Below are 18,537 nucleotides of genomic sequence, written 5' to 3'. Positions count from 1 at the left end.
GAAAAAAAATTTGCAAAGGACACATCTGGTAAAGAACTGTTATCCAAAATATACAAGGAACTCTTGAAATTCAATGATAAAAATACCAACAATGAGCCAAAGACCTTAACAGACAACTTGTCAAAAAAGATCTACAGATGGCAAATAAGCAAGTGAAAAGATGTTCCACATCATATGTCATCAGAGAAATGTTAAGTTAAAACAGCTATTAATACCACAATGCCCCTATTAGAATGACCAAAATCTGGAACACTGCCAACAGCAAAGGCTGTTAAGGGTGAGGAGCAACAGGAATTCTCACCCACTGCTGGTAGGAATGCATAATGGTATGGTACAGCCACTTTGGAAGACAGTTTGGTAGTTTCTTATGAAACTAAACAGACTCTTGCCATACGATCCAAAGGAATTGAGAACATGTTCACACAAAAACCTGCCTGTGGATATTTATAGCACGTGTATTCATAATTGTCAAAACTGGGAAGCAACCAAGATGTCCTTCAGTAGGTGACTACATAAACTGTGGTACATCCAGATAATGGAATATTAGTCAAGGCTAAAAAGAAATGAGCTATCAAGCCATGTAAAGACATAGAGGAAACAAATGCATATTACGAAGTGAGAGAAGTGAATCTGAAAAGACCACATACTTTATCATTCAAACTCTATGACAATCTAGAAAGGGAAAAACTATGGAGACAGTAAAAAGATCAATGGTTGCCAGCAGTTTGGGGCGGTGGGAGGAGGAGGTGAATAGGCAGAGACAGAGGATGTTTAGGGCAGTGAAAATATTCTGCATGATACCATAATAATGGATACATGCCCTTATAGGTTTATCCAAACCATGTACAACACCAAGAGTGAACTATAACATAAACTATGGACTTTGGGTGATTACAATGTGTCAGCGTAGGCTCATCAGTTATAACAACTGTACCACTCTGGTGGGGGGTGTTGATAATGGGAGAGGCTGTGCAGATGGGAGGCATTTGGGAAATCTCTGTACCTTCCCCTCAATTCTGCTGTGAACCTAAAACTGTTCTAAAAAAATAAAGTCCATAACAAAAAGGAAATAATAGCATATACAGTATGATCCCATTTTAATTTTGTGAAAATATGTTTACCATAGTGAGAAAAAGTCTGAAAGGGAAGACTACATATATTTTTTAAGGTATTATTTATTTATTTGTCAGAAAGAGAGAGAGAGTGAGCAAGCACAAGCAGGGGGAGCTGCAGGCAGAGGGAGAAGCAGGCTCCCCGCTGAGCAGGGAGCCCGATGCGAGACTTGATCCCAGGACCCTGGGACCGTGACCTGAGCCGAAGGCAGCTGCTGAGCCAACTGAGCCGCCCAGGCGTCCCAGGAAAGACTACATATATTAATTAATAGTAGTTATCTTTGTGGTAGAATTACATGTGACTTTAATTGTCATCCTTTCCCTTTCTGTGTTCTCTATTACCTAAATTCTCTACAGTGGAGAAATATCATTTATATAATTTAAAAATATTAAATGGTTTTAAGAACAGCTTTGTGGATGAGATAGTATTTGGACTAGGACTTGAAAGACAGGTGAGATTTTGATTTGCTCAGAAACAGAATATTAGTGATAAAAGGAACTGTGATTGAAGCTCCATGGGGCGAGAAATTTTAGGCAACTTGGAAGTGTTTTGTCTCATTAGGTTAGAGCACAGAATACCTGTAGAAAAGTGGTAGTAAAGGAAGAAGTTGGAAAACTGCACTGAGATCTTGCACATCAGCTGAGATGTTTATACTTTAAATAGTGTAGGAAGCACAGGAGAGGAACAATAAAGACAGAGGTGAGCAACAGCACCTCTTTCATTTAGTAAGAAAATTTAGTTATCCAGAATATTCCTGAGCAGTTCAGTCAACTGTTGGTATTATACTTGATATGTCTTCAAAAAGACAAAATGATCTAACAGGGCTTCAGAGACAGAGAGGTCAACCTAGAGAAAATACAATGTCATAAGGCAAATGTAATGAAAGTATTAAAGAATCATTGCTACATAAAATACTTTCAAAGACATCAGTACTCACCACCCAAATGATTTCCCAACAATACACTCAATAAGCCTATGGGACTTTAAGTACTATGCCCAAGAGATGGACATGGGGAAGATGACTGAACTACAAGATTTTTACCAATATCGTGAATCAGGTGGACTATCTGAAATGCAGATCAATTACATTTATGACTATCACAGCAGAAAGATCAATCCTAAGGACACTGCAGTGGTGTCTGGACATCAGATTCATACTGCTGTGTTCTAAACACTTCCAAAATCCATTCCAGAATACTGATTCTCTTTAACATTTTCTGGAGTAAAGGGCTGACCTATTGGAGATTCCTCACTCCAAGAACACTACTGGAAAATAGTTTCCATACTCTCACCAGAGATCAATAGAAAGCAGAAGAACAATAAAATATACCAAATGGTCCATACCATAATACTCCATTCCAGGTATTTAAATACTGCCTAAAACAATATCAATCCAACTTAGTAACTATTTAAAAACAGCTCCCATCTGGGGAGCAACTGACCAGGCACTGTGCTACGTTCTTTACCGACTTTTTGTCTTTAATCCTAACGGTCTTGCATAGAAGGTATTATCATTCCCATTTTACAGAAAAATAAAACATGGCTCAGAAGGCTTAATTCACCTGTGCTATTCACACAACTAACAGGAGATAGAGCTGGTGCCAGGGTCTTTTTGGCTGAAAGCCAGTGACCCTTCCACTGGACAACACGGCCCCAATACCTGCCACCTGCCCCCAAAACAGCATTCTGAAAATGTCACCAGTATTGTTTTCCTGTGCCAATACCATGACGGGAACAACTGTGAGAAATCCTCAGGACTCATTTCAGACAGATAACTGGATCTCTGCAGTTTATCATCATAATAATGCTGTGGCAAACAGCAAAATCAATACAAATTTCCAAGGAAAGAGCTGTGCCAAATATTTTTGTGGCCTCTTGTTTTGCCTCAATTGCCAGCAAAATAAAAAAACTGGATAGAATAATAACTATGTCTGTCATTGGTTTGGGGATCAGATACACAAACTCCTTTTATAAAACCGAAGCAAGAAGTTAAAAGTCTCCAAATATAATGCCTATACATTTTGAATATCTCAAATTCCCTTTAAAAATCTCAAGAATTAAATTACAATTTAAGATGTCTATAAATAGCGTGGAATTGAGCAAAATGCTACTGATTTAAGCCAAATGAGAAAATGAGCAAGAGGCCCTTTTGCTATCTTTATAGAACAAAATTCTTTAGGGACTGGAAGCGGTGTTCTAAGAATAGAAAGAACATTTTCTCCCTGAATACCCCACCCCTCTCTAACTCCACTGCACTTCCATCTTACATCTGCAGGCAGCTTTCTCTTTTCTCCCTCAAAGAAAAGGCAGGAACATATCTGGTGGAAATATCTCAACATCTCTGAATATTAGATGAGATACAGATTAAGAAAAAGAACACTACTGGAAAATACTTTGCATACTCTCACCAGACATCAGTAGAGGCCACCAAGGGAAAGCTAGTCATCTAGCTTTTCTTGGCCCTCCAGTGCCATTCCTGCGGAACAGAGGGAAGCTGGATATCAGGAAAGAAACAAAGGAAAGGGGTCCAATCACCAAGGGTCTGAATGGTGCATTTACCCACCCACCTGTTATCAAGTCCCTGCTATGGACTAGGCATCAGGAATACAAAAATAAATGGCATATGAGATTGGATTTCTCTATTAAACACTCCCGTAGCACGTCACACTTCTTCGTAGCACTCATTACAGGATCACGTGTCTGGTACTTTAGCTACATGTTAAATCTTAAGAAACTTGGTTATGGGAATGTAAAATGGTACAGCTACTCTGAAAAACTGTAAGGCAGTTTCTCAAAAAAATTAAAAATAGATTCCCATAGGATGCAGCAATTCCATTTCTGGGTATGTATCCAAAAGAACTGAAAGCAGGGCCTTAAAAAGATACTTGCACATCCATACTCATAGCAGCATTACTCACAATAGGCAAGAGGCAGAAACAACCCCATGGTCCACTGACAGATAAACAAAATGTAGTATATACATGCAAGGGAATACTATTCAGCCTTAAAAAAAAAAAAACACACAAGGAAGACCTGTCACATGCTACAACATAGATGAACCTTGAGGACATTATGCTTAGTGCAATAAGTGAGTCACAAAAGACAAATACTGTATGCTTTCACTTATGTGAGGTACCTAAAATAATCAAGATCATTGAAACAGAAAATAGAATGATGGTTGCCAAGGGCTGCAGAACGGGGGAATTAGTGTTTAATGGGAAGAGACTTTCAGTTTTGCAAGATGAAAATGTTCTAGAGATTGGATGCACAACAATGTGGATATACAGATGGTTCCCAACTTAAAATGGTTCAACTTACGATTTTTCAATTTTACAATGGTGCAAAAACAATATGTATTCAGTAGAAACCATACTTCATATTCTAATTTTGATCTTTTCCCAGGCTAGTGATATGGAGTGTGATCCTCTGTCCAGCTCCCAGTCAGCCACATGATCACAAGGGTCAACAACCCACACACTTACAGTCTGTACCCATTCAACGACTCTGTTTTTCACTTTCAGTATTTAATAAATTACATGTCATATTCAACACTTTATGATAAAATAGGTTTTGTGTTAGATGATTTTGCCCAACTGTAGGTTAATTAAGTGTCCTGAGCACCTTTTAGGTAGGCTAGGCTAAGCTATGATGTCCAGTGGGTTAGGTGTGTTAAACGCACGTTCAACTTACGATAGTTTCTGTTTACAATAGGTTTATCGGGACATAACCCCATCTTAAGTTGAGGGAGATCTGTACTTAGCATTACTATACCCTTAAAAACAGTTAAGCTGGGCAGGGGAGCTAGCAGCCCCAGAATGGTGCTGCTGGAGAGTGAGCAGTTCCTGACGGAGCTGACCAGACTCTCCCAGAAGTGCCGGTTATCAGGCAGCGTGTTCATCACCCCGAAGAAGTATGATGGTCGAACTAAATCCTTTCCAAGGAAGGGTTCTGTAGAGGGCTTTGAGCCCTTAGACAACAAGTGCCTGTTCAGAGCTACTGATGGGAAAAAGAAGATCAGCACCGTGGTGAGCTCCAAAGAAGTGAAGGAGCTTCAGATGGCTTACTCAAACCTATTGAGAGCTCATGTGGATGGGCTGAAGAAGAGGGACGGGAAGAGCAAGAGTAGGAAGAGCAAAGCAGCGCAGGGAAGGGCACCAGATACCCTGCTTTCACCAACTAACCACTGAATTACTACGTTTCCTTTGGTTTTTACTCTTGGCCACAAAGCTAGGTTTCTGGTTCCCCTATAATAACATTTCATGTGAGATGAGGGTCATTTTGGATGGAAGGAGTGCTGCAGTGTTTACAGGATGCTTGTAAAAAGCCAAGTTTATTTTAGAATTGGCTGATTGGCCTGTGTTGCATGGTTGTATATCCTGGGATTATAAAGTCTCTGTGGCCATCTGTGTGAAGAACAATGGATCATTAAACCTGTATTTATCCGCAAAAGAAAAAAAAATTAGTTAAGATGGTAAATTTTACGTTACGTATATTTTACCACATTTTTTAAAATTTCCTAATTAAAAAGAGACTTGGGGCACCTGGATGGCTCAATCAGTTAAACAGATGACTCTTGGTTTCTGCTCAGGTCATAATCTCATGGTCATGGGATCCAGCCCTGCTTAGGGCTCCACGCTCAGCACAGAGTCTCCTTGGGATTCTCTCCTTCTCTCCCTTTCCTTCTCCCTCCCCCTCTGCCCCTCCCACCCCCTCACCCACACACACGGGTGTGTGCTCAGGCTCATGAGCTCTCTCTTTCTCTCTCTCAAATAAATAAATAAAATCTTTAAAAAGAGAGAGACACTTTTTTCCCTGTAGCTTCATCATTTAAGCAGAGGTACTTGCATATGGAAAATATTTAACACATATTTATTGAATGGATAGATGGATGAATGGAGGAAGGGATGGATGGATGATGGAGGAACGGATGGATGGATGGATGAATGGAGGAAGGGATGGATGGATGGATGAATGGAGGAAGGGATGGATGGATGAATGGAGGAAGGGATGGATGGATGAATGGAGGAAGGGATGGATGGATGATGGAGGAAGGGATGGATGGATGAATGGAGGAAGGGATGGATGGATGAATGGACAGACAGATGGAAATATGAACAGAAGAGCAACATATAAAACAATAATTACTATACCATGTGAACCTAGAGAAATGGACCCTGTGAATATGAAGAAAGGAAGAGTTCTTGTTATGGTTGATTCTAATATAATATTTACCATACAGAATTACTTTATCTTATCCACCTATGCCACACAAAAAAAATTTTTTTAAAGATTTTTTATTTATTTATTTGACAGAGAGAGACACAGCGAGAGAAGGAACACAAGTGGGGGAGAGGGAGAAGCAGGCTTCCCGCTGAGCAGGGAGCCCGACGCGGGGCTCGATCCCAGGACTCTGGGACCATGACCTGAGCCGAAGGCAGACGCCCAACGACTGAGCCACCCAGGTGCCCCGCCACAAAAAATTTTAATAGAGATTTAGTTTTTTCTGGTTGAATGATTTTTATTTTTTCTCTTATTTCTCTTTATTACAGTATAATCTGTCTTCTGACCTAGATGAAATTAAAAGAGAAAAATCCATTTTTTGTCACCTTTGCTCTTTCCAGCACCTCTTTTAATCCAAAAGGGTAATGTGAAATAAAGCTTACAATCAACACTGCAGAAGACAAAAGCAGGTGATAAGTTGCTTGCCCATTAGTTATTAATGAGCTATCCTCCAGGGCATAGTGTTATGAAGCTCTGTCATGTAACAAACAGCAGGCAAAAAGAATAATCTCCATTTTCTGACTCTGAAATACAGGCATGTGCTATAAAACTAAATTGACATCTGTTAGCAGGCTTGTCACATGGATGGTTTTTTCCTGCAGAATCTGGAATAAATTAAATCTTAAAATAAAGCTTAGAACAGAGAGGCTGCTTTACATAATTCCTTCTAATGGCGTGCTGATTTTAAAGAGAAGTTCTTACAAGAAATGTTTCATTATCATTTTAATTGCAAAACTGATGAATGCCACTCCATGCTAGGAAATTAGTGTTTTTATAAGGTCCCTATGTTTTAAACTAAAAAGTGGCAAGTGAAACCTTCCTCAACTGGCTGGAAGATAAATCAGGTTTTACCTCCAAATAAAACTATGCCCGCTTTTTCCCCAAGTACCCGGAGCCTGTTTCATGGGTGGTTCGTTATGCATGGCACCTCTGAGCACCGGCATGGCTGAGCTCCCGGGGCAGAAATGGCTGGCCGGGGTGTGACCTCACAGGGTTCGCTCAGGAATACACTCCCTCAGAGGATTCACTAATAGGAGAGCAAGTTCTGGGGCCTCTTACTGTCAAAAGCCATTAAGCATTTTTTAACACATATAGAGGAACTGGCAGACCTGGTGAAACTGGGCTGTGCAACACTGAACAGAACATTCTTCTACTGAACCACAGCCTCCTGTACAAAAGGAAGTCACAACAGAGGGAAACCTTTATGGGCCCCTGAAGCTTAGAGCCCCTCTGTTCCCTCAGGATTCCTTTGGCTCTCCTTCCCAAAACTTTGTCAAAATGGCAAAAATCCTCAGACAAATATACCCACCCCTGGTACACAGCAGTGAAGAAAACCAAATGCCAGCTCGCTGGAGGCTCGTTTCCTCTCTGAGTGAAATCCTCCCCTTTTGTAATAATTCCGGGTGCCTTTGAAAATCTCAAAAGATGCAACACTCAATCAAAATGCTTTGTTTTACATAAAATCATAATTCTGGTCTCCTTAAAATTCCTCATTCATTTCTCTCACCAACATGAAAATGTTTGCCTGCACAACCCTCCTCAAATGGTAGCGGTTCATATCCCACACCTTTTCATAGGGAACACTGAAGCACAGAGGACACAGGAACTCGGTGAAGAGACAGAGAAGGAGGCTGCAGAAGCACACAGCCTCTCAACCCCGTTCTTGTTTAAACGGTTTTATGCACAGGAGGGGGGCGGATTTGCAAATGGAAGGCTGAGTCACTAGAGGCCTCTCTACATGCTGAGGCTCTTCACAGGGTGATCTTTCTATTACCTGGGTTAGAGCTGGGAAGGAGAGCCAAAGGAATCCTGAGGGAGCAGATGGCCAGCTCCCTGGGCTCCATGCCAGACCAGCTAAGTGAGAATCTCTCTAAGGTTGGTTCTGGGTTCGAAGTTTTAATCAAGGTCCTTAGGTGATGGGATTCTTTACTTGTGCTGTTATTTTTGGTTTGTTTTCCAGTGTTACCAAGTCTAACAATGCAATCTGAGAATCACTGGGTTGTGCAGGTGGGAGTGGGTCTCTGGATTCCAGAGCACCTTTCACACACAACTTCGCCAGTCATGGCTTCCGCCCAAGGAAAACACAAACCACCGCTAGATCCAGATGCACCTAACTCATTCTTTAAACAGGCTTTATAATCTACATGCTAGCTAAATACTGAATGTTTCAAAAAGTCACTAAGAACACAGAAATTTGCTTCACAGCAAATCTCACCATTATAGATAAGTGAAAAAGGGTAAAAAGCCAAAACTCATTTTCTACATGTTGAACGCAGAAGTTCTAGACCCACGTTCTCAAGATGGTTTGTCCTTTGGGTCCACTATAGATTGATGGAGACAGAAAAATATCTCTGCATTTCAAATTGCAACTCAGGAGCATAGCTGACGCATTACTCCTAAATTGCTACTGGCTTATTTCACAGAAACAGCCTTGTCATGATTAAATAGCATTTTTGCAAGACGAAGTTGCCTTCAAATACACAGAAAGATACACACCTCTCTTTGAAAAAGTAATATAAACAAGTCTAAACGGAAGATTGCACTGGGCCTTAAAAGAGTCACCTGGATTTCTACCTTCACCATAACATATCTTGGTGTTTTCCACCCAAATACTCTGAACATCAGTGGCTAAGGCCTCTGGATGCTCTAGCTGCTGCTTATTAATTCTGTGGTGGGTCTGTGTGAAAAGATAAAGCATTCAAACTTCGATACACTGCACGTTTTATTTAGGAAGATACTGGGTAGAAAGTCAGGTCAAGTATCCTACATACTTACTGAGCACTTCACTAGGTAGTTGGGATGGGAGTCCACACAATGAAATCCCTGCTCTTAAGCCATATACCCCTCAGTTAGGAACATACGTCTGGGACACAGAGATCTAGCTGGAGGGTAAACCATTAGTCACCTAGGACTTGGGCATGTCTGGTCCTTGAACTGGTATGGGAGAACACTGGGAGACATTTTTATAAAGGAGCTTCCCTCCTGAGAAAAAAAAAATTGTTCCAAGAAACCAGCAAGTTTGAAACAGGAATCTGGTACATGCTGGCACGAGAATGGAAAAATGGTCTGGAGCATAGCACATCATCTGTGCCTCATACCACCCTTAGCAGGGACTCAGGCTGAGGGTGGAGGACATTAGAACACAAGGTAGTCCAGGAACACCTGGGCGGCCCAGTCGGTTGAGCAGCAGACTCTTGGTTTTGGCTGGGGTCTGATCACAGTGTCCTGGGATGGAGCCCTACGCCTGGCTCCACGCTCAGGGTGGAGTCGGCATGGGTTTTTCTCTCTCTCCCTCTTCCTCTGTCCTCCCCTTGTGCTTTCTCTCTCCTACTGAAATAAAATAAATAAAATAAAATAGGACATAAAGTGGTCCAGTGCTGGGCCTCTGGGGGGGGGGGGGGGACACAAATTACTAGTACATATCCTCTGTTCCTGTGTTTCTCAGACTATGGTACAGGCCTTGCTACTCAAGGTATGGTTCCCCAACTAGCAGCCTCAGCAGAGCTTGAGAGCTTGCTAGGAGTGCAGAATCTCAGGTCCCACCCCAGAACTTCAGAATCAACATCTGCATTTTAATTAGATTCCCCAGGTGATTCATATATACATTAATATGAGCCATACTGGGATGAAAGATGGTTTAGGTCATACAAATAAGCATTTCAAAATCTTTTGTTTGTTAGGTATTTTTAATATGTATTAGAAAACATAATTAAGCCAGTTTACTCATGAGTCCATTGGTATTATTTCTCCAGATAATTCTAAGAAAGGTGAATCAGTTTAAAGTTGACTTAAAGAAAAGTATAAAAGGAAGATGTACCCCCCCTATGCCAAACCAAACCGAAAAGAGCAAATTGTCAGAGAAGGAGAACACAAAGGACATAAATTAAACTATATTTTAAAATAATAACAATAATAATAATGAAAATAAAGGAATCTAGAACGACATTTCACATATTTATCAAAAAAACTCAAAACAAAACAAAAACTGGTAGAGCAGAACTTATAGCAAACAAAATAGAATTTAAGGCAAAGAAAATTTCCAGGAATGAAGAGCGACATAATATACACATGTGGTGAAATTTTCTTCCTGAGTCTATCATTTTCCATTTCCACCAGCAAAGCATGAGTATTCACTCTAGGGCGGTATCAACATCTTGTTTATATTTGTCCATCTGATAAGCAAAAGAAAAGGGAATCTTCTTGTAGTTCAATTTCAAAGCGCTCCTCCTCTCCAACCCAGGGACCACACAGCAGACGTGAGGTCTGGTGATCCGGGGCGGGCTCCGGGCCCAGGGACTCAGGCCGCGCCCCTCCAATGAGGGTCCCTGCGGACACCCCGCCCCAGGCAGCGTCCCCACCCGGGGACGACCCACCCCCCGGCGCTGAGCAGCTTTAGTCCAGCTCCACCCTGTCGTCCGACCCGCAGCCCGAGGCCCCGCCCCCCACTTCTGCTCTGTATTAATTCTCAGCCGCTTATTTAATTTCTCTACAACACAGTGTTTACTTTCTACACAATCGCCAGCAAGGCTGTTCAGTGCCCCAGAGCAGCAAACAATAACAATTCTCTACGACCCTGTCTGAAGAACCAGTTGCCCTTCAGTTTCGCACAAAGCTTTCATTAAAAACTCTTGAGTGGAATTAGGTGCGGTTATCAATTTCCAGGGAAATCTGATATATTTTCCCTGAAAACAAAGAAAGAGAGAAAACAGAAAATGTTTTCTATAAAATTTTGTAAAGACTTCCTGAAATGGTTAATTAAAAGTCTTTGAATTTAAAATCATTATTTATTTATTTATTTTAAGATTTTATTTATTTATTTGACAGAGAGACACAGCGAGAGAGGGAAAACAAGCAGGGGGAGTGGGAGAGGGAGAAGCAGGCTTCCCGCCGAGCAGGGAGCCCGATGTGGGGCTCGATCCCAGGCCCCTGGGATCCTGACCTGAGCCAAAGGCAGACGCTTAACTACTGAGCCACCCAGGCACCCCTAGAATCATTTTTAAATCACACTGTGTTCTCTGATCTAATTCTCAAAAGCAATCCATTTAGGGAGTATCATGGTCCCCATTACACGGGCAATCAAACGGAGCACCAGAGCAGTTAAATGACTCTCCCTCCTAGTGCCAAAAACTAAGGAGGGAATGGGTGCTTCAAACCTAAATCACTGAACTTCCAGAGGTAAACTCTAAGGCAGTCCTGTTACTCATACTATCAACAGCATGGTAAAGACCGAAAGTAAAAACTTCTCATTAATCAGCCTGGATCATTTAGGATACTCTGTGTGATACAGACTTTAGGAAAAAAAAAAAAGCATACGGTGTGATTAATATGAGCAGAAACTTCAGACTCACTATTTCTAGTCCCATTCTGGAAAAATTCTTATGCATCGTTTACAGCAACAAGCACATGAGCAAGAAGACAGTTCATCATTACTAATGCTGGATCCAGGTGATCTTACTCCCTGACAGACTGGCTTCTGGTTCTCCTGCTTTTGCTGATGCAGCTGCTCTCACCAGATGCTTTAGAAATGTTTTTGATTTACAGTTGGAAATTAAAATTACCAAAGAGTTCTAAAAGCAGAACAGAAGCCCTATGCATCTTTCTGTCACCGTCTCAGAGTATTGCCTTTCCTTTTGGCCTGAGTGGCTGGAATCTAGGGATGGATAAAGAGAAGAAGAAGAAAAATCACAGCCTCACCTGGAAAACATCACCCAACTATATGAAACAGTTTAACATCATGAGGTGAAAATAAAACAAAAACCCCCCTGGTTTCTAAAGTCACTAGCAGAAGAAATGAGTGAAGAAGGCAAGACTCAAGCACAGACGTGTGTGTGTGTGTGTGTGTGTGTGTGTGTGTGTGTGTGTGTGTGTGTGCGTGTTCGTGTTCTACTTGCTTGCCCTGCCAGAGCCACATCCTATTTACCAGTGTCTGTACACATGCAGAAAAATGAAAACAGACCTTGCTTGCTGCAGGCCAGAAATGAAGTTTCCTTTCATCTGGCACCACATAGCTTCTAGAGGCATGTTCCTAATGGAAGCAATCACTCACTGATGGGTTTCATTTTCCTTGTTTTGTTTTAAAGCATTCGCAAAAAAAAAAAGCAAAGAAAAGAAACAATCTATGAAAGAATATCAGTCTCTTTTAAATTCTTCAATAAGGAATTTTTAAAGCAGCAAATATATACCTGGCAATTCTGACCCAGATCACTTTCATGTTTGTTTTTTTTATTGTGGTAAAATACACATAACATAAACGCTTATTTTTAGATGTCATTATTAATGTTTTTAATAAAAATAAGTAGCTTTAGGAATATAAAAAATCCTTTAAAACATTTATCCTTTTTAGGTACTACTGTAAATATTTCTGCTGTCTCAGGGGCAGCATAAAAGATCTCATGCTTCATCCTCAGCATAAAGGTTTGCCCACTGCAACTCCTATGGAGTTAAACAAACACAATTCAGGTGCATACCTGGTTATCTGAAAATGCATTTTCCATAGGAAATGTGGCTTGGATAAATGATATCCACAGGCCATTTTTCAAAGCCCTATTTTATCCTCACATTTACCAAAACTTTTGCTGAGATATTATCAAAAAAAGCTGTCTCTACAAGGTCTATTCTTTGAAGAGTGAGGGTAGATAGAGCCAGGGTGTAAAGAGCATTAACGTGGAGCAACAAGAGTCCCACATGAACACAAAGAATCTGTAGCTAGCTCCTTGAATAATCAAGAGTTGACATATTAGAGAATCAAGCCTGTAATTTTCAGCTGTTTTTTTTTTTTAAAACAGGTCTCTGAAGGTAACAAATGGCAAAAATAAAATAAATTTCTGAAAAATGTTCCCACTTCAGTTTCTGTTTGGAGATTTTACTCCCCAAATCCTATATACGTTTCATTAAGGCTCTCAGTTATTCAATGCTAGTTACTGTCAATGGCAGAGCAAAATACAAATCAATAGTTAATCACATGTTAGAAGAGCAGCAAATTCTTTGAAGTGGTTCTTGAAGAAGCTCCTGCAGTCCAATTAAAAGGAGTTAAAAAAAAAAAAAAAAGGAGGAGGAGGAGGAGAAAAAGAACAAAGCAGAGGAAAAGCCCTTTTATTAAAGATCAGGCAGCCAACTCAAGTTTAAAATTGAATTCCATATACACTGTTTTTCAGAAACACCCATTTTGGCGTGTTCTAAATCACATGCCATCTCTGACTGAGAACAGGAAGGCAAAATAGGCCAAGCCCAAGAAGGGTTGGCAAACAAACACAAGCCAAGTACACTCAGGAGAATTATCTAGTATTTGCCTACAGAATGCAATTGGCTTGGGTCTACACTAAAAATTGCTTTCAAGGAACACGGTTCAGAGATTGGGTTTCTTTTTGCTATCTATTCACAATAAGATACTTGTAGAGATTTGTCATCTTTTGACATAATTATATCAGTTGCAACACACATAATGTCCATTCAATTTTACAAAGTTCGTTTTAATCAAAGATATACATATGTTCTGGCCTTCAAGAGCCTGGAGACTCAAAGTAGTTGCTACAACAGTGAGAAACACAACACATGGGCAATCTCTTATCAAACAAAAAACCTGGCCCCGATTACTTTGTATTTGAGACTGACATAAGTAGTTCACTCTGTCTGAACATTTAAAACCAATTGCCAAACGAAAATGGGACTCCTGAGCCCATGCCAGAAGTAGGTTTCTTACTTCCTTGCCCAGTCTTGGCCAAAACCCTAGCACTACTCAACAGCAACTGCAATCTACAAATCAACTTAAAGATCTTGATCCCTGCCAAAACTCTATGTCTACAGAGCTGACTCTATAAATAATGATGGGTTATCATCAGTAAGGTTGAAACTGGATCCTCCACTATCCAATTCTCGGTTTGCATTTTTTTTTTAAGTTGATGAGTTTGTTCACTTTATTTCATTATGAAATCAAATGAAAACTCTCACCTTGTGATGCCCAAATTCATTCAAAATGGTGCCCAGTTTTCTGGTGTTGCTATGCAGTTTTTGGGCAGCCACAGCTGGATGCGGGTCCCGCCAGTCGACAGACAAGCGGTGATACCAGAGGCGCTGACTCTCCAGAATATGAGCCGACTTCACACTAGGATCAAAACGATGTACCTCACATCCACTGTTGGCCATGCTAACCTCAAATTGGGTATCATCACTCCCTAGCCTATAAAGAAAGAGGATGGAAATCAATAACAAGAAAATTATAATGAAGCAAAAGTGTTGGATTGACAAAATGATTCTAAGGCCAATTTTCTTATTCTTATCAAGCTTTCTCCTGTTTTAACACATAGCTAACTGCACACATTCAATAAACCTTCTTCTTTCACAAAAAGCATTAGCGCTAAAAAGCTTCTGGGTAAAAAGCAAGCAGAGAAATCATCTGCTAAATGCAGACCAGAGAATCACATGTTCAAACATGTACAGGCATACCAAATTAATTTTTTACAAAGGCTTAAACCATAACAGCAACGAAACAAGACTGTCCAGTGATCTTAAGAAGTTTTCTCAGAATACATCAAAAATATAAGCACCGGGATCAGTTCCCTTAGGGAGAGGGGCAGTCTACTAATGAGGTAATTTGTCTCTGTTCTAATGGCCACGATGCATGAGGTCTGACTTAAAGACAACAGCTGTTTCCTTAGAAATGGAATGTAATTTAAAATAGTACAGCTAAAGAAAGGTCAACTGTGTGTGGTTCTACTCAAGAAACAGAAGAGATACCTCATCTAAATTCACATCAACAGGAGGAAAAAATTATGAATTAGTTGTTCTTAAGTACCCAGTATGTAACACATCAAGTGGAACATCCATATACTTAATGCATTTTTAATTTACTCCGTCATATTACTCAGACATATTAGGTGGAGTTATATTCATCACTTTGATTAAAGCACCAGTTTGGATGAAAAACATGAAGTTAAATGAAAGAGGATTATTTTTTTAAATGGTGATTATGGCTTCTTTGTCCGAAATACTATGATTAGATGTGATTTAAGATCCCAAAATCTCAGAGCATCTATAATACGTTGACCAAACCTGAACCTAGTGCAGAAATGCTTCATTCTCTTAGACTTTACTGACTCAGTTATTTCATAATTTGGAAATATACAAGTTCATTGGCTAACAATTATTGACCTGCTTTTAGTTGACTAAAATAAGTCTCCAGTACAGAAATCCTCCACCTAGACATTCTTACTATACTCTCATCTGCCTTGTTCTTTCCCTTCACTTCTACTCCACTGCTTTTTCCCTTGCTGGACCCATGGCATGTTAACCCTCTGCTGTCCCTCAGCTGTAATTCTCTCTACCCTTTTGGCTAGAAGATTTAGCACTCCTCTCACAAATGCTACCATTCCTTTTACCCGACAGATCCTGTTTCCTATTTTTATAGATTTTTAAAGATTTTATTTATTGTCAGAGAGAGAGAGAGAGCACAAGCAGAAGGAGCAGCAGGCAGAGGGAGAAGCAGGCTCCCAGCTAAGCAAGGAGCCCAATGAGGGACTCGATCCCAGGACCCTGGGATCATGACCTGAGCCAAAGGCAGATGCTTAACCAACCGAGCCACTCAGGCTTCCCCTGTTTCCTATTTTTAACCTCGTATTGAACCCACACAGCTCAGACCATTGTAATCTCTATCCTAGTTTCCCCCCAATTTTTCCATGATCTAATCTGGTGTGGCAGATTGACTTGCTGGCTCTAACTCTTCACTCCTTCATACTACTGCCATGCTATGCTCATCAGGGGCAGAGTGTCCTTTCCTGCCCCTTGATTTTTTGGCTTGACTATATAATTTGCTTTTTGGAAGGGAGTGACAGTATGCCAGTTCTGAGACTAGGCTTTAAGTACTTCTATCCACCCTCTCGTATCATCCTCATGATGAAAACTTACCCTGGGTAGCTTGCTGTCTCAGGACAATAAGAGATATGAGAGGCAGAGGTACCCCAGCCAAACCTCCAGCCTTCTATGAAAAACAGAACTGCCCTTAGCCACCTCACTTTGAAGCCTCCCTGCTGAGCCCAGACTCAATCAACTGGAGCACAGCTGATGTGGAGACATATAAGCAAGAATAAATAATGGTTTTAAGCTACTGAATTTTAGAGTGATTTGTTGTACAGCAACAGCTAACTCATAAACCTGCCATGAACTATACGTCCAAGAATTGAATAAAAATGATGAAACATTTTTTCGTAGACAGATTTCTTTCTGTATAGATCAGAATGTTGCCAAATTCACCTGCCCCAAGCGATTTTTCACTTAATTGAATATGTTGAAACTTAGATGAGCAAACCAGTGTTATTATGGGTCATCTCATGAAAAATGGCAGTTTTGTAGCTTTACTAAGAGAACACTATGTCAAAAAAAGTACTCATTAAATATAATTTGTATATAAACTTTCTAGAGTAGAGAAATTTGAATAATTTCTTTCTGTGAATTTTCTCAATATTGTTTTCAAGGAAACATTCTCTACTCTAAAATATGTATTTTAATCAAGACTTCAAAAAAAATTTAAGGATTAAATTAAGCACATAGACTTTTGTAACTAAATTTTTTAGTAAGGCACTTTATTATATATTGATATGCTTTCAATTTAAACTAATTTTTATAATAAAAAATAGCAATACTCATAGAAAGAGTTCAAAGAAATAGATAAAATGAAAAGTAAAAGTTTTCTAGCTCTAGAAATTTTGGCCACTAATTTCCAGAGATAATCACAGCATTTTTTTGTGTATCCTTCCAGAAATTCTCTACACATGTACAAGTGTTCTCTATTAGAGATATCATAAGCACACACATATATATTTAAATTCATCATCAAACAGCGAGGAACTATTGTGTATGATACACTAAATAACATCAAAATATTGAAATTTGTCATTTTGGGGTAATTTATATTACTAAATAAGATACACTTAATACATAAGTGTACTAAATTGGAAAGTAATAAACAGCATTCATTGAATCAATGTCTATAATTCTTACTTTCATTTCTTCAAATGGTACTTCTTCAAATTTTTATTTAAATTCAAATTAGTTAACACACAGTGTAATATTCTGCTTATTTCTGAATCCCAAGTACTGAGCAATGAGATGAGTGCTGACAGACAAATCTACAAAATGTTGCTCCAAGTGAGAGAAAACCAGAAAATTAGGTAGGGTCTGGAATTCTCAGAATACATAGTACAGTATCCAACACGGCAACGGGGCAGGCTATGTTTCACTGTCTTATTTGTGTATATAAACAAATATTTATAAAGCACTTTAAGGGGCGCCTGGGTGGCTCAGTCATTTAAGCGTCTGCCTTTGGCTCAGGTCATGATCTCAGGGTCCTGGGATTGAGCCCTATGTCAGGCCCCCTGCTCAGTGGGGAGTATGCTTCTCCCTCTGCCTCTCCTTCTGTCCCTCCTCCAGCTTGTGCTCTCTCTCTTGCTCACTCTCTCTCAAATAAATAAATATTTTTTAAAAAGCACTTTAATATGTTTAAGGCACTATACTAGACACCAGAGACAAATAGATAAATTAAATATAACCCTTGATCTGAAGCTCACCGGTGGTAATGAAGAGAGATTTCTGAACAAATAACTATAGTAAAATAATGAAATAACCAAAACAAAACTATTACTTACAGCAAAAATGTATTTAGTCTGTAAGAAAATCATTTTCTGCTCTTATTTAACTGGAAAGAGAATTCGCTGTAGAAAATTCTCTTTTAGGGGCGCCTGGGTGGCTCAGTCGGTTAAGCGTCTGCCTTTGGCTCAAGTTATGGTCCCAGGGTCCTGGGATCAAGCCCCGCATTGGGCTCCCTGCTCGGCGGAGAACCTGCTTCTCCCTCTCCCTCTGCCTGCTGCTCTGCCTACTTGTGCTCTCTCTCTCTCTGTCAAATAAATAAATAAAATCTTAAAAAAAAAGAAAATTCTCTTTATAGGGATGTTCTACTTAATGTTTATTCTATGAAGCAAGAAAGGTAGATCATAAGGCTTCTATCTCATGATCTAAGACAGTTGTTCCATTCCCTGCCACCACATCTGCATTCCAGCCAGCAGGAAAAGTACAAGGAGAATGAAGGTCACATCCTTTCTTCCTAGGGCATGGCTTAGAAGTTGTACACATCACATTCACTATATCTCATTGCTC

At 40.0% G+C, this 18,537-nt stretch overlaps 2 protein-coding genes across 8 annotated transcripts in view; one reads left to right on the top strand and one right to left on the bottom strand.

Annotated features, from left to right (window-relative positions):
• Positions 1–18,537, bottom strand: part of METTL24 (methyltransferase like 24) — a 112,935-nt gene that overhangs the window by 49,338 nt on the left and 45,060 nt on the right. For all 7 annotated transcript variants that reach the window (XM_027601178.2, XM_027601177.1, XM_027601175.1 and 4 more), the window contains exon 4: positions 14,341–14,569. In XM_027601178.2, coding sequence (XP_027456979.1) covers positions 14,341–14,569 — 229 coding nt within the window. The remainder of the gene's footprint in view (positions 1–14,340; positions 14,570–18,537) is intronic.
• Positions 4,929–5,300, top strand: LOC113926763 (signal recognition particle 14 kDa protein-like). The gene has a single exon (XM_027602100.1). The coding sequence runs from the start codon at positions 4,929–4,931 to the stop codon at positions 5,298–5,300; it is 372 nt and encodes a 123-aa protein (XP_027457901.1).

This window comes from Zalophus californianus, chromosome 7, assembly GCF_009762305.2.
Source record: "Zalophus californianus isolate mZalCal1 chromosome 7, mZalCal1.pri.v2, whole genome shotgun sequence".
Lineage (NCBI taxonomy): Eukaryota > Metazoa > Chordata > Mammalia > Carnivora > Otariidae > Zalophus > Zalophus californianus.
This window is presented reverse-complemented; position numbering and strand designations above follow the sequence as displayed.